The 26,979-nt window shown below is 43.5% G+C and overlaps 3 protein-coding genes across 3 annotated transcripts; all 3 read right to left on the reverse strand.

Annotated features, from left to right (window-relative positions):
* Positions 1-999: 999 nt before the first annotated feature.
* LOC144601142 (putative G-protein coupled receptor 139) lies at positions 1,000-1,905 on the reverse strand (the record flags this gene model as incomplete). Its single annotated transcript, XM_078413097.1, has 1 exon — positions 1,000-1,905. A coding segment is annotated over one exon (906 nt), but the record flags the coding sequence as incomplete, so codon positions are not given.
* An 8,092-nt stretch (positions 1,906-9,997) lies between these two features.
* On the reverse strand, positions 9,998-12,893 carry LOC144600795 (putative G-protein coupled receptor 139). Its single transcript, XM_078412686.1, has 3 exons — positions 12,864-12,893; positions 11,635-11,665; positions 9,998-10,911 (listed from the first exon to the last, which is right to left on the reverse strand). The coding sequence occupies exons 1-3, from the start codon at positions 12,891-12,893 to the stop codon at positions 9,998-10,000; spliced, it is 975 nt and encodes a 324-aa protein (XP_078268812.1).
* Positions 12,894-20,129: 7,236 nt separating this feature from the next.
* Positions 20,130-22,843, reverse strand: LOC144600796 (putative G-protein coupled receptor 139). Its single transcript, XM_078412687.1, has 2 exons — positions 22,775-22,843; positions 20,130-21,089 (listed from the first exon to the last, which is right to left on the reverse strand). The coding sequence occupies exons 1-2, from the start codon at positions 22,841-22,843 to the stop codon at positions 20,130-20,132; spliced, it is 1,029 nt and encodes a 342-aa protein (XP_078268813.1).
* Between the last annotated feature and the right edge of the window lie 4,136 nt (positions 22,844-26,979).

Raw genomic sequence — 26,979 nt, forward strand, 5'->3', positions numbered from 1 at the left:
GCGTGTTTATGTGTGCGCGGAGATTGAAGACTGTGCGATTCCTAAAGCTGAGGACCAAAGGGACGACGCTGGAAAGAGCGGAGACAGAGGTTGAATGTCCGATGGAAGGAGGAACAAAGGGTCAAGTGAATGAGAGAGTAGAGAAGGAAGCCGTAGTGCAAAGGAGGAGAGCCGAAGGAGTTAATGTGCAAGAGAAAGGTGGATGAACACACTAGACAGGGTCATCTGCAGACTTGCCCAACCATGTGTGTAAGTGCATTCATGTGTCGAATCATCTCCCACTCTGACATTTCTATCTGCCGCCTCCTGCTTTGTCGTTGCGACGCCCAACAAGCTTGAGCAGCAACGCTTTAATTTGGGTCTGCGCTTGTTGCAGCCTCCGAGACTCGATTTCGAATTCTCCCGCTCTCTCTCTCTCTCTCTCTATTTCCGCCTAAACCGGAACCCGCTTTTTCTGCCTGTCGCCAATTTGGACCCATTTTTCGCAGTCGATATATCTCCCCCATTAACCCATTGGGACTCACCCCATCCGGGATATTACCTATGTTTCACCCACCCACTTCTCACATTCCCCACTATTGAAAACCAATAAGCGATTCTATCATATCATATATATACAGCCGGAAACAGGCCTTTTCGGCCCTCCAAGTCCGTACCGCCCAGCGATCCCCATACATTAACACTATCCTACACCCACTAGGGACAATTTTTTAAAAAACATTTACCCAGCCAATTAACCTACATACCTGTACGTCTTTGGATTCTCTCTCAGTTCCGACAAAGGTTCTCCAACAGAAACTGATTTCTCATTCCTAACCTACTGAGCGTTACCAGGATCTTTTGTTTGCATTTCGTCGTGCCAAATTTATTTGATTCAGCCGGGAATACACATTAATTTGAAATTATGTGTTAATGCAGTACAGTAACAATTACTCTGACGTCAGAATAAATCCACGAAAACGTATCGTGAAACAACCGAGGTTTAGATTTAGACTGTAATTATTTGTTTATTTTACCCAGCACAATAAACGGACATTTCAACGCATCCTTTAACTCCTTTCTGAAGCTACTCTGAGTTACCGCATAAATAAACGTATTAGTACAGGAATTCAATAACTGAAGCATGTTGGCACTTTCTTGCAGTATAAATTTGGGATCACTGAATCCGGCAATTGTAACGTTATTCGTAATCCGTTCGTAACAAAATTGTACAACATATGTCATCCACAAGAGGATGAAACTACCCGATATAGCAAAAAGTAAAACAATGGACTTCCTCCGGTTCTCCATCTCTGGGTCACTTTGTTTTACTCCGTTGCCCTGCACCCGAAGCCTCCTGCGCGCTTTACTCGCCGCTAGAATGAACCTGACAGTCAGAACATTGAGCAGAATTATCAGAATAAACGGGGCGCACGGGGTCAAAATACGATCAAACCAGTCAAACGCTCCCCACAATGGTGAAGTGTAGCGGATTTCCTTAAGTCTGCAATACCAGGGAACTTCATTGATTACAAACATTGGCTCATGTATGAAGTACCAGGGCACGCTCTTCAAACTTCCCAGTGCACACACCGTTCCTATAACCACAACCGCCGTCCTCTCGGTGCAATATTTTCTTTTCAGCTTCTGGCAACAAATGGCCACAAATCGATCAAAAGTGAAGGCGACTGTCAACCAGACAGAGCTGTCCCTGGATGCATAAATCAAAGCAATGGAGAGACTACACACAGGTGTAATGGACAGGAAGCTTCCTGGGAAATAAATCGCTGGAATACGGTTTAATAAAACAGCGGTAATAATGACTAAGAGATCAGTCGCCGCCATCGATATCAGGTACTTAGTTATACATCCGGAGAGACCGCACCTTCCTCTGGAAAGGATCGCAATGGCCATTAAGTTAACTATAAGAAGAAAGAGGGAAAAAGTAGATCAAGTAGATTTTGCAAGTCTGGTAAGATCTAAGAAATCAAGTTAATAGAAGAGAACCCGGGATTACATTTATTATGGATATCGCTGCGGATTTCAAATAAATACATGCAATCGAGTTCCTATGTTGAATAATGAATACTTGCAGGGGGCATTTTTTAAAGAAAGTACCGTGGGAATTTGCAAATTTGAGAAGCCCCCATTTGCACGGCTGGAAGCAAGGTACGTGCATTGGGATAATCGATGGACATCTTGGTACGTGCTCAGTGCAGGAGTTCCTGAGGTCTCCAAAGTAGTTTCGATAAATGTAAAAGGGCGGCTAACGTCAGCTGGAATCGTTCATTATTGTGGGAGAATTATGGATTGACAGGCTCTGCTGCGGATTGAAATTGAACAATATTATTGAGGTGAAATATAGATAGTGATATTCACGGTCGCTGTTGACACCTCATCTTCGTGTCAAATGTGAGAGTTCAAGGATTTGGCGGAAAATTAAAGCATATACTGGTACCGTTGATAGATTAGTGACCTCACAATGTTGGAAACCCAGACGCGTTCCAAACCAACGGTGTTATCGGTGTGGAGTTTGCACCTTCTCCCCGTGACCGCATGGGTTTCAGTCGGTACTTCAATTTTCTCCCAAAACTGGATAGAATAACAGGTTGGCGGGTTAACCGAGCAATGTAAATTGTCCCTGTGTGTTTAGAAGGACGTGGAGGGAATATTAAATGTGATTCGTAAAAATAGGTGGACGATGGTCGACATGGACTCGATGACCGAGGGAACTGTTTCCGTTGTGTATCTCTGTAAAATATCGGTGGCTAAATAATCCAATTTGCAATGGAGTCCTGAGAAAAGAAGTGCACGGTTTATTTAGATTAATAAAATTTATTTTAAGAGAAAACAATTTGATTTCATATATGTGCAGAAAGGAACTGCTTATGGTAGTATATACCTAAGATAGTCACAAGGTGCTGGAGTAACTCAGTGGGTCAGGCAGCATCTCTGGAGAAAAAGGATGGGTGACGTTTCGGGTCGGGACCCTTCTTCAGACATATGGTTTGGTAAGGAAATTGGGAAAACTGATGACAAAAAGACTGCCTTTGTCGTGCTTGCCTTGCCTCATATTTCCATGTCATTTACAATTTACGGACGGTTTGAAAATATTCGCAAATTTTCTGCATTACATTGTTTGATGTCGGTTTGATACTTATAGCAAAAATGCAAGAATTGGAGTACAAGCTGATGTGTAGCTCACGTGGAACGCATTGCTAGAAAATTGACACGTTACATTTAATTTTACCCATCCGATTATCCGACTCACATTAAGCAACGAAAATATTATTAAACAGTGCTTGAACGTCTTAAACGAGGGACGAAATGTCACTAACATTGTTTCAGAGCTATGAATACAATTAGAGGCATTTCAATACAACTTAAACCACGTTTTTTTAAGTGAACAGTGAACCAGCTACTCCAACCGGCTGACCCGTGAAAGAGGGGGTACATTTTAAAGCTTTTCTCGATGCTTATGAACCAGTCACCATTGTCAGCACTCCGCGTGAAACTAAACCAAGGCAATTTATACTAAAGTACTAAAGCATAAATAACAATTCCTGTTATCCATTCACTAGAGCGCCCAACAACAGATTATCGAGGAAACACACTACAGTGAATAACAACGTCTCGGGTTTCACCTGGAAATGCACAAGCTGCAAGGGCCGTGTAGTAAACGGCGTACACCGGACCTCGAGGCGGAGCGTGCATTTTTGAGAGAGCGAAGTCTACCCTTTATTGTACATTCAATCTACTAGACATTCGCATCACCCTCATTATATCTCGTCCAAATTTACAATTCCCCCCAATCTCCAATTCCTGAGAGGTGCAATTAGATAATAACTTTATTTCTCCACTGGATTCAGAGAACTCTCTGAGTACGTTACATCACAGATTATTATATTCATGAGACAAACATTATATTGCGACCAATTTGAATTTCATCTTTGTTGTCGCGAAATCGCACGTCAAGGACATATGCAACATAAATGGTCCACAGAACGAGAGAAGGTCCCGAGATGGTGAAGAGACAAACGAGTGACTTTTTTTCTGCTCTCCATGTCTGTCTCCAGTGTTTTTGGACCTAAAGACTCATGCGGGCTCTGATCGACAACGAATGTATCTGATTGTCAGCGCGTTCAGCGGTGACACCAGGAGAAAGGGAGCACATAGGCTCAATATGTGGTCAATTCAATCAAAAGTTTTCCATAACAGTTCAGAATAAAAGCTTAATTTAATGTTATTGTTTTATGAAGCCCCGTCGCCCCGTCAATTATATACAAAGGCCCACGAATAAAATGCCACGACGTGTTCTTAATACAGCTCACAACGCAGATTGTTCCTCTAGCCACTCGTGCGCTCCTCTCAGTGCAATATTCTGGTTTACCGCTTCAGACAACAAATGACTGCAAATCGATCGTCGGTGACAACGAACGTTCACCACAATGTGCTGTATTTGGACACACTGAACTGTCTCAACATTACTGACAGTCTTTTCAAAGGTTTAATTTAAAGAACCATCAACACTTCGGTGGTTCTGGATCAGTGGCTTTTATGTACTACTAGACCAAGTGGACCCGTTGGGCCCAAACCTCTCCTGCATTGGTGCAGCACCCTCCCCCCCTCCCCCTCCCCCATCCCCTTCAATCCCCCCTTATCCTCCCTCCCCCCCCCCTTCCAGGAGATAGATTTAAACTTTAAAGTGGGAATAACATTTAAAATATAACACCGATTTCAATAAAACGACTTGCATTATCACTAAAGTGATAATGGTGAGTAAGGTGGGCCTAAAATTGTCACGCTATCGTGTACCGTTTTGGCTGAAGTTCATTGACAAACAAGATAACAAACGAGAGTTTTAGTATATGGATGTTATGTTACTATATTAATACTCCAGCAGACTATCCGTTCAGTGTTTATTTTTAATTACATCGCAACATGCACGTGTATCCGCTGTTTAAAATAAGCTACAATATTAAGGTATATTATATAAGGTAATATTGGCGTGTTATTGAACCGAGCTGATCAATGGTAGATGCAGTTTAATCCTGACAAATCGCGGTTTTATATTTGAATATCAACGTGGCTCGAGCATAAAACATGAATGTTACGGCCTTATTGCCGAACTGTGGAACCTTGAGGGTAAAAGCGGAAGTAGATTATGTTGTGAGTAATGGTCCATTCTTACCCCGTAAGAAGCGGTAATGGTCTTCATTAGTCGGGGCCCTGCATACAAGAATCGGAAGGTTCTGCTCCAATTTTATGGAACGTAGCTCAGACTTCAGCTGTAGTCCTGCATGCGGTTCAGGCAGGATGGAAAGCGTGGGAGGGAGTTCAGAGGAGATTCGCCAGGATGTGGCCTGGGCTGGAGCGTTTCAATTATGGGCGGACACCGCAGATTATAGGTATGTTAACCCGAGAGTCTGTGAGAACCTATCGCATTGGCAATGGAGAATGCAGTTAGGCGACATAGATTTGGGGTAAAGGTAACAGATTTAGATGGAATCTGAAGGAGGCCTTTTCACCCAGAGATTGGTACTATTCGAGTGCAGGGCCGGAAAGAGTGGCGATAACAGCGTCGTTCACAGCACTTCAGAAGTGTCTAGCCGAGCAATTGCTTCGCAGTGTGTGTGGGGGCCAAGCACGGGAAAATGAAAGCGACAAGAACGGGTTCCCTATGAGTCCGCGTGGGTGTGGTTGGAACATCTAAGCACGTACAGTTATGACAGCCATAGATCAGGGTAGTGAATGAGAGCCTTTCATCCAGTGGGGAAATGTCAACCATCAGAGGAGGAAAGTGCAAAGGTCATTTCCAAAGCAAGTTCTTTTCGCGGAAAGTGGTGGGTGGCTGGAAGATGCTGCCAGTAGAAGGTGGTAGAAGCACATACGATAACAACGTTTAAGAGGCAGGCAGGCGGACGCATAAACTGGCAGGAATAGAGGAACGCTGATCATCGTCAGTGCAGGCCTGGGAGAAGAAAATGCCTGTTCCTTTACTATGCTGATCTATGTTATAGAGTCGTAGAGCGATACAGTGTAAAAACAGGCCCTTCGGTTCAACTTGCCTACATCGGCCAACATGTCCCAGCTACACTAGTCCCACCAGCCCGCGTTTGGTCCATGATCTACAGAAGGATTTAACAGTTCCATAGAATGAACTATAGAAAGCTGGCAGGCAAATCCAACAAGTAGTTAAGTAAAAAATCTGCTTTTTACTCGATGTTGCGAAGGGATGTAAAAATAGGGAGCTTTTTCCAATTGTACAGAGTGTTGGCCAGGCCTCCTCCAAACACTGCGGACAGTTTTGTTCTCCTGACCTAAAAACGAATGCAGTAACATTGGAGGCAGTTAAAGAAAATGCATTGGGAGAAATGCCGGAAAGGTGGATTGAAGAAGTGTTTCGAGGAGCATTAAAGGCACAGGGGCTTTGGGCAACGTGCTGATCCACGAAATTAACATAAAAAAACAACCTACGGGTGCGGTGAAATGCACTGGGCCGAATGGCCTGTACACATGTTGTACGATTCTGTCATTCTACAATTCTAAATATGTATGAGAAAAAGGAGCCGTGCGATGAGAGCAGGTTAGTTTCGCCAGCAGCGTTGGAGTACAGTGTACTGGAGTGACTGCTCCTACTAGTATATTAAAGGAAGGTAGAAACTAATTGAGCAGTCATGTTTACTAGTGACTGTGCTTCGGGTCCAAGTACTGTAATTGAGGGGATGGGCAAAGGCTTTGGCTCGAGCGGCTTTCGCGGTTCCTCTTTAGTCTTAATGCATGTAAAAAGGATAAATAAGGGACAGAATTGAACTTTTAATGTTATGGGGTATATGTTGTACAGGCGAGATGATGGTGGGGGAAATAGATGGAGTGGCTTTACTGATTGACTGTGACCAACTTGGTGTCACTGGTGCGAGGTGAAATTGCTGAGGTTTCATTATATGCACCCAGTGAAGCTATACAGTTAGAAATGAGAGAGCAGACAGGAGCTGATCACCTTGTTGGGATTTTGTAAGAGGCATCCAAATAGTCAAAGGGAATTAAAAGAAAAGAAATACGGTGGGAGATTGCACACAACTGCAAGAATAATAGGATTGTCATAGTGGGGTTTTTTAATTTCTCGAATATAGATTGGGACTGCCATAGTGCCAGGGGTGTAGATGCGGTGTCATTTGACAAGTGTGTTCAGAAAAGTTTCCTCAGTCAATATGGAAAGGGCCCTACGATTGAGAGAGTAAAGCTTAACCTACTATTTCGAATTGGACAGGACAAATTACGGTTGTTTCACTGGGCACACACTTTAGGACCAGTGACCGTAGTTCCATCAGTTTTTAAATAGTCACGAAAAAGGTAGGGCTTGTCCACAAATTAAATTTATACATTGGGGGCAAGGTCGACTTTGTTGGTATGAGCCAGGAACTTGCAGAAATTGATTAGAGTTTTGTAGGCAAAGAAACATGCGGAAAGTGGAAGATTTAAAAGTGTGATAATGAGAGCTTGTTTGAATATTCTCGTTGGCATAGGTAAGGTTTGGGTAGCGGATGAATGTATCTTTGGAGGAGTGTACGTTAACGTTTTCTGATAGAGAATGGAGAGTCTACAGTTGTCTACAGTTGTATCGGGCCCTGGTGAGACCGCACCTGGAGTACTGTGTGCAGTTTTGGTCTCCAAATTTGAGGAAGGATATTCTTGCTATTGAGGGCGTGCAGCGTAGGTTCACTAGGTTAATTCCCGGAATGGCGGGACTGTCGTATGTTGAAAGGCTGGAGCAATTAGGCTTGTATACACTGGAATTTAGAAGGATGAGGGGGGATCTTATTGAAACATATAAGATAATTAGGGGATTGAACACATTAGAGGCAGGAAACATGTTCCCAATGTTGGGGGAGTCCAGAACAAGGGGCCACAGTTTAAGAATAAGGGGTAGTCCATTTAGAATGGAGATGAGGAAGAGCTTTTTCAGTCAGAGAGTGGTGAAGGTGTGGAATTCTCTGCCTCAGAAGGCAGTGGAGGCCAGTTCGTTGGATGCTTTCAAGAGAGAGCTGGATAGAGCTCTTAAGGATAGCGGAGTGAGGGGGTATGGGGAGAAGGCAGGAACGGGGTACTGATTGAGAGTGATCAGCCATGATCGCATTGAATGGCGGTGCTGGCTCGAAGGGCTGAATGGCCTACTCCTGCACCTAATGTCTATTGTCTATTGTCTATAGTATATGGAATTAGCTTGGACGATTTGGACCGAAGGGCTTGATCCCCTGCTGTCTGGCTCTACGTCTCTATAACTCAACAAATACAGGGCTTTGTAAACTTCCTGGTCATTGCCACTTTATGTACACCGGTCGCTCCCTATTTGCCTCCCAGGCTGGATTTCGACATCTCTAGCTCATTCTTTCTTTCAGTTCATATCAGAATTCGCAATTTCAACTGCCACCAACTTTATTCAGTCTTTCTTATTCACAGTACCTCAATCCTAGATCCCTCCGCTCCATAGCACCCCACAGAGCAACACCGTTCAATGCGAGTACCCTTCATTGGTTTGATTTTCCAAAATGCAGCAGCTCACACTTATTCATTTCCTAAGACGTATGAAGTGTCACGGACCTGATCACATTTATCCAAGGACACTTTGGGAAAACATGCGAAATTGCAGGAGTCCTGACTGAGATGTTTGAATAATTGTTAAACAGGGGTGAGGTGCCAGAAGACAGGAGGACAGCTAAGGATGTATCTCTATTGAAGGAGGGATAAAAAGGAAACCCTGGAACTTTAGACCAGTAATCCTAATACATGTGGTGAGAAGGTTACTATTGAGGATTCCGATGATAATATATGTAGGCATTTGGAAAGCCAGGAGTTGGAGTATTGTGTTCAAACGTAGTCACTCTGCTGTAGGAGATATGTCATTAAGCTGGAAGGGGTGCATGGAGGATTGACCAGAATCTTATCAGGCCTCCATGGCCTGAGCTATAAGGAGAGATTGGGATGGATGGGACATTATTCCTTGGAGCGCAGGAGATTGAGGTGTGATCTTATGAAGGTGCATACATCACGACGATCATCGATAGAATGAATGCGCAGAGAAGTTTACCAGGGTAGATGAATCAAAAACTAGATAACATACATTTAAGGTGAGAATGAAAGGATTTAATAGGATTTTGTGGGATATTCTTTTCACTCAGAGGATGGGAGTAGATGGAACGTGGCGCTAGAAGTAGTTGACGCAGGCACAATAAAAACATTTAAACGATATTTGAGTAGATACATGCAGAGGAGAGGTTGAGAGCGATGGGGGGTGGGGGGGGGGGGGCAGACGGTGGCAAATGAGCCGAGGTTAGATGGGGCTTCTTGTTCGGCATGAACGAGTTGGGCTTAAGGGCCTGGTTCAGTGATCTATGACTCAATGATTCGATTCGTCTAATCAGGTATGCTGGCTACGTACAACAGTTTCACTCCCAATAACACATTACAAAGATGAAGTAACACAATGTGCTCCTAATCACATCTTCATCTCCCCACTACCCATTAACACATCTGAACACACTCCATCCGAGGTATTCCCTCAGTTTCACCCACTCCAACTACCGCTCCACCTAATATTGAAAACTAACACGCTCTCCCCTCTTAGATCTGGCAAAGAATCTCGAGCGAAACGTAGACCGCGTTTTTCTTTTCATGAGTGCTTCCGGAGATGCAGAATGGGTTCAGTACTTTCTGTTCGTATTTGCGCTTGCCAATAATATTTGCTGTAGCCGAAAAGTAATAACAAACATTTGAAATTCGGCGACTGAAAATACAATAACAATGTACCTGAACCCCGAAATGTGCGAGGGGACGTTTAGTAAATCAGAAGTTTTGTGCCTCCATCACAGTGAGGGGGTGTTTGGAGTCACTGTGATGGATGTTTGTGTTGGGGTCGGGTGTCCTGTGTTCTTTTCTTTTTGCTGTGTTTTGTGTTACTGCTGAAATTTCGTTCGGTGTAAAAAGCCGAGTGACAATAAAGTGTTGTTATGTTATGTTATCAAGGATCCAATTTTTTAATAATTTTACCCAGTACAATAAATGGATATTTCATCGCATCCTTTAGCTCCTTTCTGAAGCTACGTTGCGTTACTGCATAAATAAACGTATTAGTACAAGAATTTAATAACTGAAGCATATTAGAACTTTCCTGCAGTATATATCTGGGGTCATTGAAACTGCTGAATTGATAATCAGTCGAAAACGTTTTGAAACCAAATTGCACAACATTCGTTATCCACAAGAGAATGAAATTGCCCGTGATGGCAAAAAGTAAAATGATGGACTTCTTCCGGTTCTCGATCTCTGGATCAGTTTGTTTTTCCCCATTGCTTTGCGCCCGAATCCTCCTGCGCGCTTTACTCGCCGCGAGAATGGACCTGACAGTCAGAACATTGAGCAGCAATATCAGAAGAAACGAGGTGCACGGGGTCAATATGCGATCCAACCAGTCAAATGTTTTCCAAAAGGGTGAAGTATAACGAGCTTCCTTTACCCGGCAATACCAGGGAACTTTGTCAATGATAAACATGGGTTCATACATGAAGTACCAGGGTACGCTTTTCAAACTTGCCACTACACAGACCATTCCTATAACCACATCCGCCGTCTTCTCGGTGCAGTATTTTATTTTCAGCTTCTGGTAACAGATGGCCACAAATCGATCGAATGTGAAGGCGACTGTCAACCAGACGGAGCTGTCCCTGGATGCATAACTCAAAGCAATGGAGAGACTACACGCAGGTGTAATGTACAGGAAGCTACTTGGGAAGTAAATCGCAGGAATCCGGTTAAATAAAACAGCGGTAATAATGACTAAGAGGTCCGTCACCGCCATCGACAGCAGGTATTTTGTTATACATCCGGAGAGACCGCACCTTCCTCTGGAGAGGATCGCAATGGCCATTAGGTTAACTGGAAGACGAAATAGAAAGCGAGATAAAGGTTATCAAGTGTAATTCGCACCTCGGGTATTTTGACCGACATAAATCGCACGAAGTGCCAAAGGGGCAAATTTGTTATTTATTCACCCGAATCTATACCTTTGGCACTAGGATCCACAAGAAAAAAATGTTGTATGTTTTGAGAATATCCGTTCTCTGTGTTGGATAACACCGTGGTTGCGGGGTTGGGGGGGGGGGGGGTGGAAGTGCAGTATGATTTGAAAAATTGGGACCGGCGAGCAGGCAACGTCAGCACCCGGTTAAACGAACACATTGGATGGGAACGCCAGGATTAGTTGGAAGCTCATTTTGTTTCCCTGTCCAAGCAATGTGATCTTAATACTGAGGCTGTGAGACATGACCAGCGGAAGAGATCGTGCGGATAGAAGAAGAATAACTGAGGCAAATTGTGAGCAAGCGGGAACGGCGTCTCAGGTATTCGGAGTGACAAACATTGAACTAAGAACCACGTAACAACGTGTCGATTGTGAAGAATGCGAAACCGTGTGTACATTTACAATGGAGATCCACAAAGAATAATATTGTAGGTCTCGAATGCATTGAAATATTAATTTATTGGGTTGAACAACCCAAACATGCAGGGGGGGGTATGTATAACGCGAGTAGGCGATTTGTGAAAGTATATCAGTGAACTTCAGGGACCAAGGGAACAATATCGCTCATGGAACAATACCGATCGGATAATGCACCCAGAATGTGCTTATCTGAGAGAAAACAAGAGAAACGAGCGCAAGGATAATAATTAGATAAGACGGGGTTACGGCGTCCGTTTGTGTAGATAGACGATGAAGGGCGCCTAATATAAGAAACTTTGGATCAGTCAATTCCGGAGGTAGCATCTTTAACGGTTTCAACTACTGACGACGGGTTATTGCAGGGGTATAATTAGCTAGTCATAGTCACAGTGACTGATGAAACCTCATCTGCGTGCGAAACATGATAATTCAAGGGTTTGTCACGGAATTATGGCGGTACAGTGGCACATTTATAGAGCGCCTACTTTGCAGCGCCTGAGACCCTGGTGTATTCCAAACCATGCCTGTTGCCGGTGTGGAGTTTCTCATATTCTCGCAGTGCTCCCGTGAACTCCTCTCTGTGCTCTTGTTTCCTCCCACATCATAGAAACAAGTAGGTTAGTAGATTAACCGGGCATTGTCTATTGTCCCTAAAATATAGGTGTGTATGTGTGTGTGTGTGTGGGGGGGGGGGGGGGAGTTCATGTGAATGTGTGACGAATACGAAATGGGATTAATAAACATGGGTTATCAATGGTGTGAACTTGGTAGACCGAGGTACCTTTATCCACTCTTCATCTATTTTGCATTGGAAATGCTAAATTATATGGCTAGCAGCAAGTGGAATACACTTTGAAGTATCTTGCTCTGTTATTCAAGGTAAGGCGATACAACAAACTAAACGTTTCCAATCGATTCGGGATCATGAATTGCATAAAATTATGTGACCCATAATAAACAAAGTACTTTTGCGAAATGGCAAATTAGAGAAACGTATCTATTCTGCATTGGAAAGGCTCAGGTGGATTATTAAAGCAAGTAGCCTACTTTTTGACATACCTTGCATAAATAAACCTTTCAAGGCAAGCTTTTACAACTAACTAAAGGTTATCCATTGACCCAGGACCATGAAAAACGTAAAATAGAGTGGTTTACAGCGTTATTTCTAAGTCTATTTTTCTTAATGACAATTGAGTGAAATAAGTACTCTTGACTGGGAACGCTTGAAATCTAGATTGGACTGTTTTCTGCAAGTAGAATTCTTTTTTTCATATATATCGAACTAATTGTTCATGGCAAAAAATTACAACAAAATAAATATCTCCCTTCGATTCAGGATCAAGCATTAGTTCTAATAAAGGAGTTTTAAAAAGTTATTTGGACTTACTTTTTTGTTAATGACAGAAGTGTCAAACATGTCTACTCTGCACAGGGAACGCTACTTTCGAATGTACGCTGCAAGTAGAATACGTTTTGATATATTTTGCGCCAAAATTTCATGGTCGGGTTTTACAATTAAATAAACGTTTCAAATCGATTCAGGATTTGAATTACATAACATTGCAGTTTACATTAGGCTACTTCGGAGTATTTTTTTGGCTACTGGCAGTGAAAGGAGCACAACAGATCCACATTATGCATAGCAAATTAGACTGCCTGCAGTAAGTGAAATACTTTTTGGTATAACTAGCACTAACTTAGCTGTTCGTAGCTGATCGGTGAAAAGCGAGGTACGTGTAAGAACGTTACGATGCCATCACCAACCTTCACTCGGCGCCATTGTAAAGAAACCGCAAGAAAGTAAAGCACAGCAATCAAATACTGGTTCACAAATAACAATTACTGTTATCCATCAACGCGAGCGCCAAATAACGGATTCTCGCAGAAACAGACTGCAGTAAATAACGTTTCACCTGGAATGGCGCATCCTGCAAGAGCAGTGTAGTAAACGGCGTACACCGGACCTCGAGGTGGAACGTGCATTTTTTTGCAAGCGAAGTCTGCCTCGGGTCGCACTTAAAATTCACTCGACATTTACAGTATCCCTCATTATATCTTGTCTTAATGGATCATTCCTCCCCCCCCCCCTTCCCCATCAATTCCTGAGAGGTGTAATTAGATAATAACTTTATTTATCTACCTAATTCATTGAATCGTAGGAGTAGGTTGAATCACACCTTTTTATATTCTTGAAACAAACAGCTTACTACAGCCAATTTGGGTTAATTATTTTGATGCAGTAAAAAGGATAAAGCCATGGAGTTTTGAAAGTATGTTACTTTTTCAAATGATACATTGTGCGTTCCAAATTATATTGTTTTCCTTTGTTATTCGTGTCCAATATTTATCGCTTCGCATTTAGGTGCATAACATTTCACTCATCAGACCGTGCCTCCACCCGCCCCACTCAATTGGTCTGACTCGTTCTCGCTGTTTAACACACAGCCAAGTCTTTGCATATCTGCAAAGTTTAAAGTGCTTCTCCCGAAATTCAAGTTAGAAAAGCGTCTCATGAAAAGCAATGGTTCTACCACTGATTCGTGGGAAATAACACTATGTTCTTTTCTCGGATCAAAGCAATCAATACACCTATTGCTGCGACATTTTGTCTGACTCGGATTGAGGTGACGAGCTTCCGATGTTTCGTGCTTTGCCAGAGTGTCAATCTGACAATAAGTGGATCTTCTGGTCATAATCCAATGCTTCCATTTAATTTCATTATCTTTGGATAGATATTTGTATTCATGTCTCGTCTTTTCTTTGCCGCAATAACAGGCAAACAAAAGCTTTTCACAGCACCTCGGTACATGTGACAATTATAAACCAAGCTAAACTAGAACTATCCAAATTCTAAACTAGACTAAACAAAACTAAACTTAACTAAACTAATCTAAGCTAAACTAAACTAAACTAAACTAACTAAAATATGTAGGTATGTAGGTTAATTGGCTGGGTAAATGTTTAAAAAATTTTTTGTCCCTAGTGGGTGTAGGATAGTGTTAATGTACGGGGATCGTTGGGCGGCACGGACTTGGTGGGCCGAAAAAGGCCTGTTTCCGGCTGTATATATATGATATGATATGATATGATAAACTAAATGCTCAGAGGGAGCTAAGCCAGATGTGATTAAATTGGATTAGCCCAGAAAGCCACTTGGTCGCCATGGGCTGTGTAGTTTTAAATACTGAATTCCATGCTGTAGATCTCCATGCATCAGTCTCTATGTCCCTATATGGAGGTGAGGTGCTCTCCATTGAAGACGACAGAAGTTTATTCTCCACTCCATGTTCATTTAATATCTGGACCAACGGGTTGATTTTTACGTGATATATAGTTCCAACCGATGCTTTGAAACAATATATCGCTGAGGAATTTAATTTACTTTTCCTGACAGATCAGGTACGCGTCATGTATGGCTCCGTACCTGTTTCAAAGTTGTTTGTCACACACATTTGGATAACAATATAGGTAGCATGATTAGTTAGACTGCGGTCGACTTCAAAGTTGATGGTCTGGTAGGCAGTGGAGAAGGTTATGTAAGGTTCAAACAGGGCCTAGATAAATTGGGAAAGTGGACAAATAATTTTACTTAGGCAAGTGAGAGCTGCTGCATTTTGGAAAATTACACCAAGACAGCACATAATCACCTTTTGGGGGGCATCAATGGAAATCCGTAGCAGCCTTTGGAAAAACCTAATTTCACATCACAAGCCTTGCCCGCAACTCGCTGAAGCTCCAGAATTAATAAATCAGTAAACATTCAGGGCTCCCTTTCCTTCAACATTTCTGGAGCCGAGATATTCCGACCGGCTGCGTGAGACGGCATCAAGGGAACAAACCGTCAAAGTGACAAAATGATAAATTTGTTACCGATAATTAAGCGTCCATGAAACTCATGAATACATCATTCATAAGAGTTAAGATACTACATATGCTGGAATCATGAGAGGGGGAAAAAACAAATTGCTGGAGGAATTCATCGTATCCGGCAGCATCTACAGTAGGCAGGGAATGGACAGACGACCCTTCTTCAAACGTATCAGTCTGAAGAGGGTCCAGACTCGAAACATCGTCTGTCCATTTTCCGTCACATATGCTGCCTGGCCCATTAATTTAGGCCGGCACATTGTTTTTTCCTCAACAAATTCATCATTATTTTGTTTGGTCTGTAAACATTTACACTTTCCGTTTGTTCGAGATGGAAAGCCAATGACCAACCACTGACCTGGTGAGATCTATGCAAGGACACTCTGCAAAGCTCTGGAAGAAAATTGCTGGAGTCTTGGCTGACATATATAAATTATCCTTAAACAGGGGTGAGGTGCCAAAAGGTTGGAGGATGGCTAATGTTTCACCTCTAGATAAGAAGCGCAGCAGAAAAACCCGGGAAGTATAGACCAGTAAGTCTTACAAATGTGCTGGGACGTTTCTGGATAGGATTCGGAAAATAAGATATACATGCATTTATAAAGCGGGGGTTGATTGGGAATAGTCAGCATGGTTTTGTCCGTGGGAGACCGCGTGTCACGAATTGCTTGCGTTTTTGAAGAGGCTGTGGAGGGCAGTGCCGTAGACGTGCCTTCATGAATTTCTGCAAGACGTGGAACATAATCTTCCGCGAGGTTAGTTTGGTTTAGTTAATTTGGTTTATTGTCACGTGTACCGAGGCACAATGAAAAGCCTTTGTTGCGTGCTAACCAGTTAGCGGAAAGAGAATGCATGATTACAATCAAAGCATCCACAGTGTACAAAAACATGACAAAGGGAATCATATGAATAATGTTTAGTGCGGGATAAAGCAAGTCTAATCAATAATAGTCCAAGGATCTCCAACGAGGTCGATGGCACTTCAGTACTGCTCTCGAGTTGTTGGTAGGATGGTTCAGTTGCCTGATAACAGCTGAAGAAACTGTCCCTGAAACTGGAGGTGTGTTTTACTGAAGGTGAGTCTGCACTGAAAGTGTAGATAGCATGGGATCGAGATGAGCTAGCTAACTGGAAACAGAATTGGCTTCATGATAGGAACCCGAGAATGTGGTGATGGAAGGTTGTTTTTCGCACTGAAGACCTGTTGCTCCGGATGTGCTTCAAGATTTGGTACTGGACCCGTATTTGTTTGTCATCTATAGCAGGTGATTTGGATGAGGCTATACAAAGCTTTATTAACAAATTTGCAGATGATTCTAAAGTGGGTGAGAAAGTAGATGGTGAAGATGGATGAAATAGATAACATGACAGACGGTGACAATGGTTGACAAGAACTGCAGTGGTATCGTGAGCAGCTGGGAAATTGGGCCGTTGAGTGGCTAATGCAGTGTCATTTGCTTAAGTGTGATATGTTGCAGCTTGGAAAGTCAAACCAGGGCAGGACCTTCACAGTGATCAGTAGGTTCATGTGGAGTGTTGTCGACTGGCGGAAACCTGAATGTGGCGTCACAGGCAGATCGGATAGTGAAGAAGCCTTTTGGCACGATGGCCATGAAGGGAAGGAATTGAGCATGAAAGGAGGGTCATGACGTTACAGTTGTACAAGACTTTAGTGAAGCCAGGCTTGCAGTATTGTGTTCAGTGGTGGGTCATCCTAAAAAAATGCCAGTGAGCTGGAATGGGTGCAAAGAAGATTGTCCAGGATGTTGCGAGGATTTGAGGGTCTGAGTTATAAGAAAGGATTGGACATCAGTCGTTGATGCTGAGGGATAATCTAACAGAGGCATATAAAATCACTAGGGCCATAAAAAGAGTGAATGCGCACAGATTTTTCCAGGATCGGAAATTCAAGAACTAGAGTTTATCATCTTACGGAGAGAGGGGAAAGGTTTAAAGGGAACGTGATGGGGCAATTTCTTAACACGGTGGGTGGTGGGTGTATGGAACGGACGCCAGAGGAAGTAGTTGAGGCACTTACAACCACAAGATTGCAAGTACATTTGAACAGGCACATGGATAGGAACGGTTTTTTCTGGATAGTGGAGAGTCGCTGTCAAATGGGACCAGCTTATATGGGGGCTTCTTGGTCGATATGGACCATCCGTGGTATTCGCACCATTGTCACCACCACTCCGCGTCCTGCATTTTCTACTATTGAAACCTAACATGCTACTTCCCCTCAGGTCTGGCAAAGAGTCTCCGACCTAAACTTTAACCACGTTTCTCTTTCTTCAACTGCTTCTGGACCTGCCGAATGTTCCCAACATTTTCTGCAGAAACAAGGAACTTGGATTACTAAAAGGACAATGTGCTGGAGTACATCACTGGGTCAGGCAGCATCTCTGAAGAACATGAATGATCGAAAGATACTTTATTATCACATGTGACATGTCACATGGAAATTCTTTGTTGTGGATACCATACACAAAGTATGCAAAGAGTTGACACGTATAGGGCATCATCAAAGTGAAAAAAAGTATCCAATATATTCCCCAATTGTACCTCTGTTCACGGCAAATCCCCCACCCCCCACCACCACCCCGCAAGATCTCACTTATCTATGTTCTCTCGGCAACCCCCCCCCCCCCCCCCCCCACCTAAGCCGGGTCCGACTTCGTTCTCGGCAGCCCCAACGACTTTGTTCTGGGCAAGCTCCCCCACCCACCCCGGATCCTTAATTTCGAAATTAAAGGTGAAATTATGTCGACCTAGATAGGTGGTGGGTGGAGAGAACTGGTAGAGAGGAGGGGCTGACAAAGTCTGGCAAATGATAGTTGGATTCGGGTGAGAGGAGGGGGGGGGGGGGGATAGGCAGATGATTGAACAAAGAACAGACAAGTAAAGAGTAAAGTCGTGAGATACGGATAGGAGTTTTGCGAATTTTAAAATCAGAGGAAGAATTGCAGTTTGAAAGGAAAGTGGAGGGGAGAGTTGTGTGCGTGTTGATACAGGGCGGAGGGGGAAAGGGGTGAGGGGTAAAACAAAGAGGGGTTTATGTTAGATAAAATGTGTCAACGCAATATCCATGTCTTGCGGTTCTACGTCACTCACGTGGAATATGGGGAGTTATTCTTCCAGTTTGTTTGTGGCCTTACTCTGGCGAAGGGGTTGGCCAGTTCTGTATGAAAATTGGAAAGGGGATTAAAATGATCAGCAATTGGGTGGTCTTAACGGACGAATCTCAGATTTTCGGCGAGACGGTCACCAGGTCCCCGCTTGGTCTTCCCGGTGTGAAGGAGACCACAGCGGGAGCACCGAATGTAGTAGAGGAGGTGAGAGGAGGTGCACGTAAACCTATGTCTTACATGAAACACTGTTGCGGCTCCGGGTTGGATGTGTTGCGGGAGTTATAGGGACAGGTGTTAAATATCCTGAGGTTGCAAGGAAAAGTAGCTGGGGACGGAGTAGCTTGGGTGGGAAGCGATGAGTGAGCCAAGGAGTTCCGGAGTGAGCGATCTCACCGGACGGCGGAAAGGGGTAGGGATTGGAAGATGTGACTGGTGGTAGGATCGCGTTGGAGGAAGCGATAAATGTCGGAGAAAAGTGTGTTCGATGCATAGGTTGGCGGAATAACACATGTGAGGACCAAGAGAACTATCCTTGTTCCATCTGGGGGAATGGTTTCAAGAGCAGAACTGAAGTACACAGAGGAGACGAGAGTGCAGAATCGATTTTCTGTACGTATTTTGTCATGCCAATTTTATTTGTCACAGCTGATATATTATAATAAACATTTAAAATTTAGCAAATGGAAACGTAGTAATAATATATAATAATAATAATAAACATTTATTTTTTATAGCGCTTTTCCAAATGCTCAAAGACGCTTTACAAAGACATAAAAACAAACAGACAAACAACCCTGACGGAGAAGCGGCGAACAAATAGCGCCAGCGTCCTCTCACGTCAGGGTCCGGCAGTAGACAATAAAGAACACAAGACACACAATTACAATTTTTAACACAAACAGCCATCACAGTGATTGCTCCAGGCACACCCTAACTGTGATGGAAGGCAAAGAAAAGTCTTATCTCCTCCTCATTCTTCTCCCGCGGTGCAACGAGGCGATCGAGGCTCCCGACTTTTGAAGCCCCCACCGGGTGATGGAAAGTCCCAGGGCCGAGCCGAGCAGGCCGATGAAGGTCCTGAGCCCCCACCGGGCGATGGAAAGTGCCGCGGCCAGGCCACGCAGGGCGATGAGGGGCCTGCGAGCGGGTCAATCAAACCTCGCGCTTCGGAGCGGTCGAAGCTGCTACGGCTGCAGCACCCGAAAGCCGGTCGCCAGCCAGGGACCTGCGTGCTCCCGATGTTGCGGTCTGCAGGGCCCACGGCCGAAGCCTCCGAGATGGTAAGTCCAGGCCCTGCGACCGGAGTCTTCAAGGTCGATCCCAGCTGGAGGCCGCCGACTCCACGGTGTTAGGACGTAGCACGAACGGAGACACAACACTGTAAAGGTCGCATCTCCGTTGAGGAGGAGATTGGAAAAAAAGTTTCCCCCACCCACCCCCCCCCACCACCACCCCCCACATATAGAGAGTTAAAAATAAATCAAAATAAGCATTTAAACGATAACAAAGATAAAAACAAATAAAAGACAGAGAGACTGCCGGTGAGCCGCAGCTGCAGAACGCAGCCACGCCCCCCACCGGTAACAATGTTTCTGAACCCCGAAACGTACACGGGAACATCTTGTAAAACAGAATCTAAATTTAGATTTAGACTTCCATTATTTGATTATTTTACCCAGTGCAATAAACGGATATTTAATCGTATCCTTTAGCTCCTTCCTGAAGCTACTTTGTGTTACTGCGTAAATAAACGTATTAGTACAAGAATTTAATAATTGAAGCATATTCGCACTTTCTTGCAGAATATACCTTGGATCACTGATACTAGTGATTTGATAATTAATCGTAAGATATTTGAAACAAAATTGTACGACATTCGGTATCCACAAGACAATGAAGTTGCCCGATATAGCGAAAAGTAAAATGATGGACTTCCTTCTGTTCTCCATCTCTGGATCGCTTTGTTTTTCTGGGTTGTTCTGCTCCCGAAGCCTCTTCCGCGCTTTATTCGCCGCTAGAATGAACCTGACAGTCAGAACATTGAGCAGAAGTATCAGGAGGAAAGGGGCACATGGGGTCAAAACACGATCCAACCAGTCAAATGCTCGCCACAAGGGTGAGGTATAACGGAATTCCTTCACTCTACAATACCAAGGCACTTCGTTGATAAAAAGCATGGGCTCATGTATAAAGTACCAGGGCACGCTTTTCAAACTTCCCAGGCCACAGATCGTTGTTATAACCACAATCGCGGTCTTCTCGGTACAGTATTTTGTTTTCAGCTCCTGGCAACAGATGGCCACAAATCGATCAAAAGTGAAGGCGACTGTCAGCCAGACGGAGCTGTCCCTGGATGCATAAATTAAAGCAATGGTGAAACTACACACAGGTGTAATGGACAGGAAGCTCGCTGGGAAATAAATCGCCGGAATCCGGTTTAATAAAACAGCGGTGATAATGACTAAGAGATCCGTTACCGCCATCGACACCAGGTACTTGGTTATACATCGGGAGAGACCACACCTTCCTCTCGAAAGGATCACAACGGCCATTAGGTTAACTGCAAGAAGAGACACAAAGAGAGATAAATTATTATCGTGGAAGTTGCAGTTGAGATACTTGGAGCGATAAAAAAAAACAATCAGATTGACATGTCAACAGGGAAATGCGTAAACGTGTTAACATTTAGAATGGAGGCCCACGAGGAATAACACTAGGTTTCAAATGGATCATACTTTTTAATTACTGTATTGAATAATCCCTGCTTGCAAGAAGTATAAACGTATCGTATCATTTGAAGATTTGAGGACATAGGCCAGGGAACGTTCGTGATCCATTAATTGAAAATGTGCCGAAAAACGGGTGGTCGATTGTTGCCTAATAATAAACTAAATCAGTCCCAATGGGTTAAAGAATTTAGTTGGAAACTCCTTTTTTCCTTTCTTTCAGTATTCTTAACAGTGCCAGCAAGCCAGAGAATACGAATATAATTAGAACACAGGAGCCAAACGTACCACAAGATGAAAATAACACGTTACAGACATATTGCAATTCTCTGTCACCCACCGATTATCATTTAATTCACTTTCTATGTGGACCGATAATGTTGCTTGTTTTAAAGGATAAATAATTAAACATTACATAATTAATTCACCGAGCAATTTTGGATAGAATAATGCTATATAGAAACATAGAAACATAGAAAAAAGGTGCAGGAGAAGGCCATTCGGCCCTTCGAGCCAGCACCGCCATTCAATATGATCATGGCTGATCATCCAGCTCAGTAACCTGTACCTGCCTTCTCTCCATACCCCCTGATCCCTTTAGCAAAAAGGGCCACATCCAATTCCCTCTTAAATATAGCCAATGAACTGGCCTCAACTACCTTCTGTGGCAGAGAATTCCACAGACTCACCACTCTGTGTGAAGAAATGTTTTCTCATCTCGGTCCTAAAAGACTTCCCCCTTATCCTTAAGCTGTGACCCCTGGTTCTGGACTCCCCCAACATCGGGAACAATCTTCCCGCATCTAGCCTCTCCAACCCCTTAAGAATTTTATATGTTTCTATAAGATCCGCCCTCAGTCTTCTAAATTCCAGCGAGTACAAGCCTAGTCTATCCAGTCTTTCTTCATATGAAAGTCCCGCCATCCCAGGGATCAATCTAGTGAACCTTCTCTGTAGTCCCTCTAAGGCAAGAACGTCTTTCCTCAGATTAAGAGACCAAAACTGCACACAATACTCCAGATGCGGTCTCACTTGTACAACTGCAGTAGAACCTCCCTGCTCCTAAACTCAAATCCTCTTGCTATGAATGCCAACATACCATTCGCTTTCTTCACTGCCTGCTGCACCTGCACGCTTGCTTTCAATGATTGGTGCACCATGACACCCAGGTCACGTTGCATCTCCCCTTCTCCTAATCGTTCACCATTCAGGTAATACTCTGCTTTCCTGTTCTTGCCGCCAAAGTGGATAACCTCACATTTATCCACATTATATTGCATCTGCCATGCATTTGCCCACTCGCCTAATCTATCCAAGTCACTCTGCAGCCTCCTAGCATCCTCCTCGCAGCTAACACTGCCATAACCGATAAAGTTTAACATATTAATTAATAAGTTCCAACAACTCATATTAGTTATACCCATTCCTTTCATAATTAATTGGATACAGTTCTCATGAAGTCCAAAGTATGTGGCCGAACAAACAACACGTTGTGTTCCATCCGTGACCTCCACTCAGGTAAAACCGCATTTACACACTTTACCGGAGCCTTTACAAAAAATGTGAAGATAACCTACGATATATAACGGCAGTCGCCCAAGTGCTTCTTCAAAGACGTGTTTTACGTCCGAGAGGTAGGCAGACATGGCAGGTTATGCGGGGCATTTCGAAGGTTCGGATGCTGGTAGCTAAAGACACGATGGACAGGGTGGTAAATAAGCCAGAATTGGAGGCATACCGATATTTTCAGTGTTAACCCCGGTCCGACAGAGGTGAATATAAACACGGGGTTTGTAAAGAAGAATGTTTACATCGTGCATTCACTTGACTGGGAGCTATGTAGACGAACGTACATGAGGATAATTAATGGACATTCACATTAGGCAGGAAATGGTGTTGGGTAGACTGATGGGACTGAAGGCTGATAAATCCCCAGGGCCTGATGGTCTGCATCCCAGGGTACTTAAGGAGGTGGCTCTAGAAATCGTGGGCGCATTGGTGATCATTTTCCAATGTTCTATAGATTCAGGATCAGTTCCTGTGGATTGGAGGGTAGCTAATGTTATCGCACTTTTTAAGACAGGAGGGAGAGAGAAAACAGGAAATTATAGAGCAGTTAGTCTGGCATCGGTGGTGGGGAAGATGCTGGAGTCAATAATTGACGAGGTTTAGTAGGTTAATTCCCGGAATGGCGGGACTGTCGTATGTTGAAAGATTGGATCGACTTGGCTTGTACACACTGGAATTTAGAAGGATGAGACGGGATCTTATTGAAACATACAAGATTTTTAACGGGTTGGACACGTTAAAGGCAGGAAACGTGTTCCCAATGTTGGGGGAGTCCAGAACCAGGGGCCACAGTTTAAGAATAAGGGGTAGGCCATTTAGAACGGAGATGAGGAAAGACCTCTTCAGTCAGAGAGTTATAAATCTGTGGAATTCTCTGCCTCAGAAGGCGGTGGAGGCCAATTCTCTGAGTGCTTTCAAGAGAGAGCTAGATAGAGCTCTTAAGGATAGCGGAGTCAGGGGGTTTTGTGGAGAAAGCAGGGACGGGTACTGATTGGGAATGATCAGCCATGATCACATTGAATGGCGGTGCTGAATCGAAGGGCCAAATGGCCTACTCCTGCACTTGTTGTCTAATGTCTATTATCTATTGACATGACAATCCCAGGTCGCAGAGTTCCGGTGGCCTCCAGTGCAGATTTCCTACACGTGGAAGCGTTGCTAAGTAAATTGAGAACAGTCAGTTCTGGAGGTATAATCGTTTGACCAAGGTATCGGCTACCTTTCTTCATTCAGAGACATTGTAAAGATATCGCGTCAAAAGCAAACCAACACAATCAATACTGGAGTACAAATAACAATTTCTGCCATCTAAGAAATTCGAGTGCCAAGCAACCGATTCTCGAGGTAACAAACCATAGTAAATACCAACCTCCCTCCGTTTACCTGGAATAGCGCAAACTGCAAGAGCAGTGTAGTAAACGGCATACACAGGACCTCGAGGCGGAGCGTGCATGTTTCTTCAGAGCTCAGTTTGCTGCGGATCGCGCCTACAAGTTACTCGGCAATCACATCGTCGCTCATTATATCTTGTCTTAATGGCCTATCCCTCTTGCATGAATTCCTGAGAGGTGGAATTAGAACGTTTTTTTTCATCCACTTAATTAATAGAATCGTCAGAGTAACTTACATCACGGCAATTATTTATATCCATGAAGCAATCAGCTTATTGCGGTCATGGGAGGAATAGATCGGGTAGACGTACAGAGTCTCTTGCCCAGAGTTGGTGAATCGAGGACCAGAGGTCTTAGGTTTAAGATGAAGGGGAAAATGTTTTAAATGAATCTGAGGGGTAACTTTTTTTTCACGCAAAGGATGGTGGTGTTTTGGAACAAGCCGTCAGAGGACGTGATTGAGGCTGAGACTATCCCAACGTTTGAGAAACAGTTAGACAGGGTCATGGATAGGACCGGTTTGGAGGGATATGCACCAAACACAGGGAGGTGGGACTAGTGTAGCTGGGACATGTTGGCCGGTGTGGGCCAGTTGAGCCGAAGGGCATGTTTCCACGGTGTATCACTCTAAGACTCAATGATTCTAAGATTTGAAGACCAGAATGCAGTGCTTTGAAAGAATGTTAACTTCAAAGTTACATTGCCTGTCACCGTTCTTCTTGTCAATATTATTTCATTTCCCATTTAAGTGCTCAGTATTTCACGCATCAGGCTTCATCTTCCTTCTTTCACACTAAACTCAAGTCTAGTAAAGAGGTTTATCACACTACTAAGCGCTACACAACTACTAAGCTTGAAATACTTCCCTTTATATTCAAGGAATAAAGACATCTCTAGAAATGTAATAGTTCTACCTTTGATCCCATGGAAACCACGTTGATATTTCTCTCAGATCAAAGAAACCAATACACCCGTTGCTCTCAACAAAGGTTGCGTTGACGAGTCTTGCGAAGTTTTGTGCTTTGCTAAAATCTCAGCCTGACAGCAAGTGGGGTTTCGAGTCATAATATAATGCTCCAATTAAATTTGATTATTTTAGAAGGTTTATGGTGAGGAAGGGTTCAGAGGAACCTAGGCCGAATGTAGACAAATGGGTCTAGCCCAGAAAGCCGCTTGCTCGGCAAGGCATGGTGGAACAAAGTAACCATTTCAATAATGTCTCTTTGACACGTTTTGGACATGAGCAAATAGACATTTGCGACTGAAGGCGGTAATACTACATTCGATATTTATTTAATATTCCATTCATCTCAGATAGCTCTACACAAGGACCACCATGCTGCGTTTTCAGCTGTTCTATTCCCTTCCTACCCACGCCTTTACATTCAACCTATCTGTCGAATCTTTTAGGATTTTCTTTTACTTTGCCTGCCAGTTCCACGTCATGTCCTTTTTGGTTCGGTGCCTCGTTCAATGGTGTTTCTAATATTTATTTGGACGACAATCTAGCAGGATTAGGTAGCCTGCGACTTACACCAACATCGATACAAAAATTCTTTAACTATGAATCTGCGGTACGTGCTTTCCAGCGCTATATCTGCCCGACAGGAGACGAGAGAAGAGGGAATGCTTAGAGTGTAAGTGGCAGTGGATTATGTCGACTGCTGTTCCGAAACTGGCTTTTCGGATGGACTGGTCCTCACGCACAAGTGTCCGAAATTTCTTATGGTTTGGGGCAACGCAAATCCAACCAGCAATGTGACCAAATGGGATACTTCCTTGGGGCATCAATGGAAATCGGTTAGAACCACTGGAGTCCTGCCTAATTTCACTCTTTTTCTTAGAGTTTGCGTGGGCCTGTTTTGCCCCTGATGCTCTCATAACTAGAGGCATAGTTAATCTCTACATTGGAGCTTACGCGTTCCAGTTGAAACAGTATAGGTACAATATACATAGGATAATTATGAAGTAAGGGTCATGATGCCATTCGAATATTGCTGTTCTTGAATATTTTCGTTTCCTTGATGTTTAAGATCTATTGCTACTTCATCAGTATAATTAATACATTGTTGGAAATATGCAGTTGGACTCGTGTTTAGAGTGCACACAAACTTGGGCTTCGCAATATAAAAACTACTTATCAACACGAAATTATTTAAGCATTGTTTACTTAACGTAAATGAAATTGCCCATGTCCAATTTGTGTCAATTTTTTAAATCGTTCATAGTTGGAGCATCGTTAAAAGAAATTTCAAGAGTTATTCATTTCCTTATGGCAGCATATTTTTATGTCAAGAATTTACCAACGCTGCTTTTAATTAATGGCGATATCGATGGAATGTATTCAAGGACCAGAACAGAATATTGGTCGAAATTGTAGGTGTGCAAAGATTTGGCGTTCGATCCATGCATGCTTAGACTTATCCAGCATGGAAATAGACCTTTCATCACAAACCAATGCATGACAGCCAAAGTGTTTTCAAAAGGCTCCCTCACAGATGCTACCTGGCTTGCCGACGGCCCCCACCAGCCTGTAATTATTTTTAAAATTCCACCATCTGCATTCATTCTCTTGTGTGTGTGTGTGTGTGTGTGTGTGTGTGTGTGTGTGTGTGTGTGTGTGTGTGTGTGTGTGTGTGTGTGTGTGTGTGTGTGTGTGTGTGTGTGTGTGTGTGTGTGTGTGTGTGTGTGTGTGTGTGTGTGTGTGTTCAACCCCCCTGCATTTTCAAACGACATTTGCACGGGTATTTGGACTGGAAAGGTTCAGAGAAATATAGCCCAAACTCGGGCAGATGAGACCGGTGTAGATGGGCCAGCTTGAG

The sequence above is a fragment of the Rhinoraja longicauda genome, chromosome 16, assembly GCF_053455715.1.
Source record: "Rhinoraja longicauda isolate Sanriku21f chromosome 16, sRhiLon1.1, whole genome shotgun sequence".
In the NCBI taxonomy this organism is placed as follows: domain Eukaryota; kingdom Metazoa; phylum Chordata; class Chondrichthyes; order Rajiformes; family Arhynchobatidae; genus Rhinoraja; species Rhinoraja longicauda.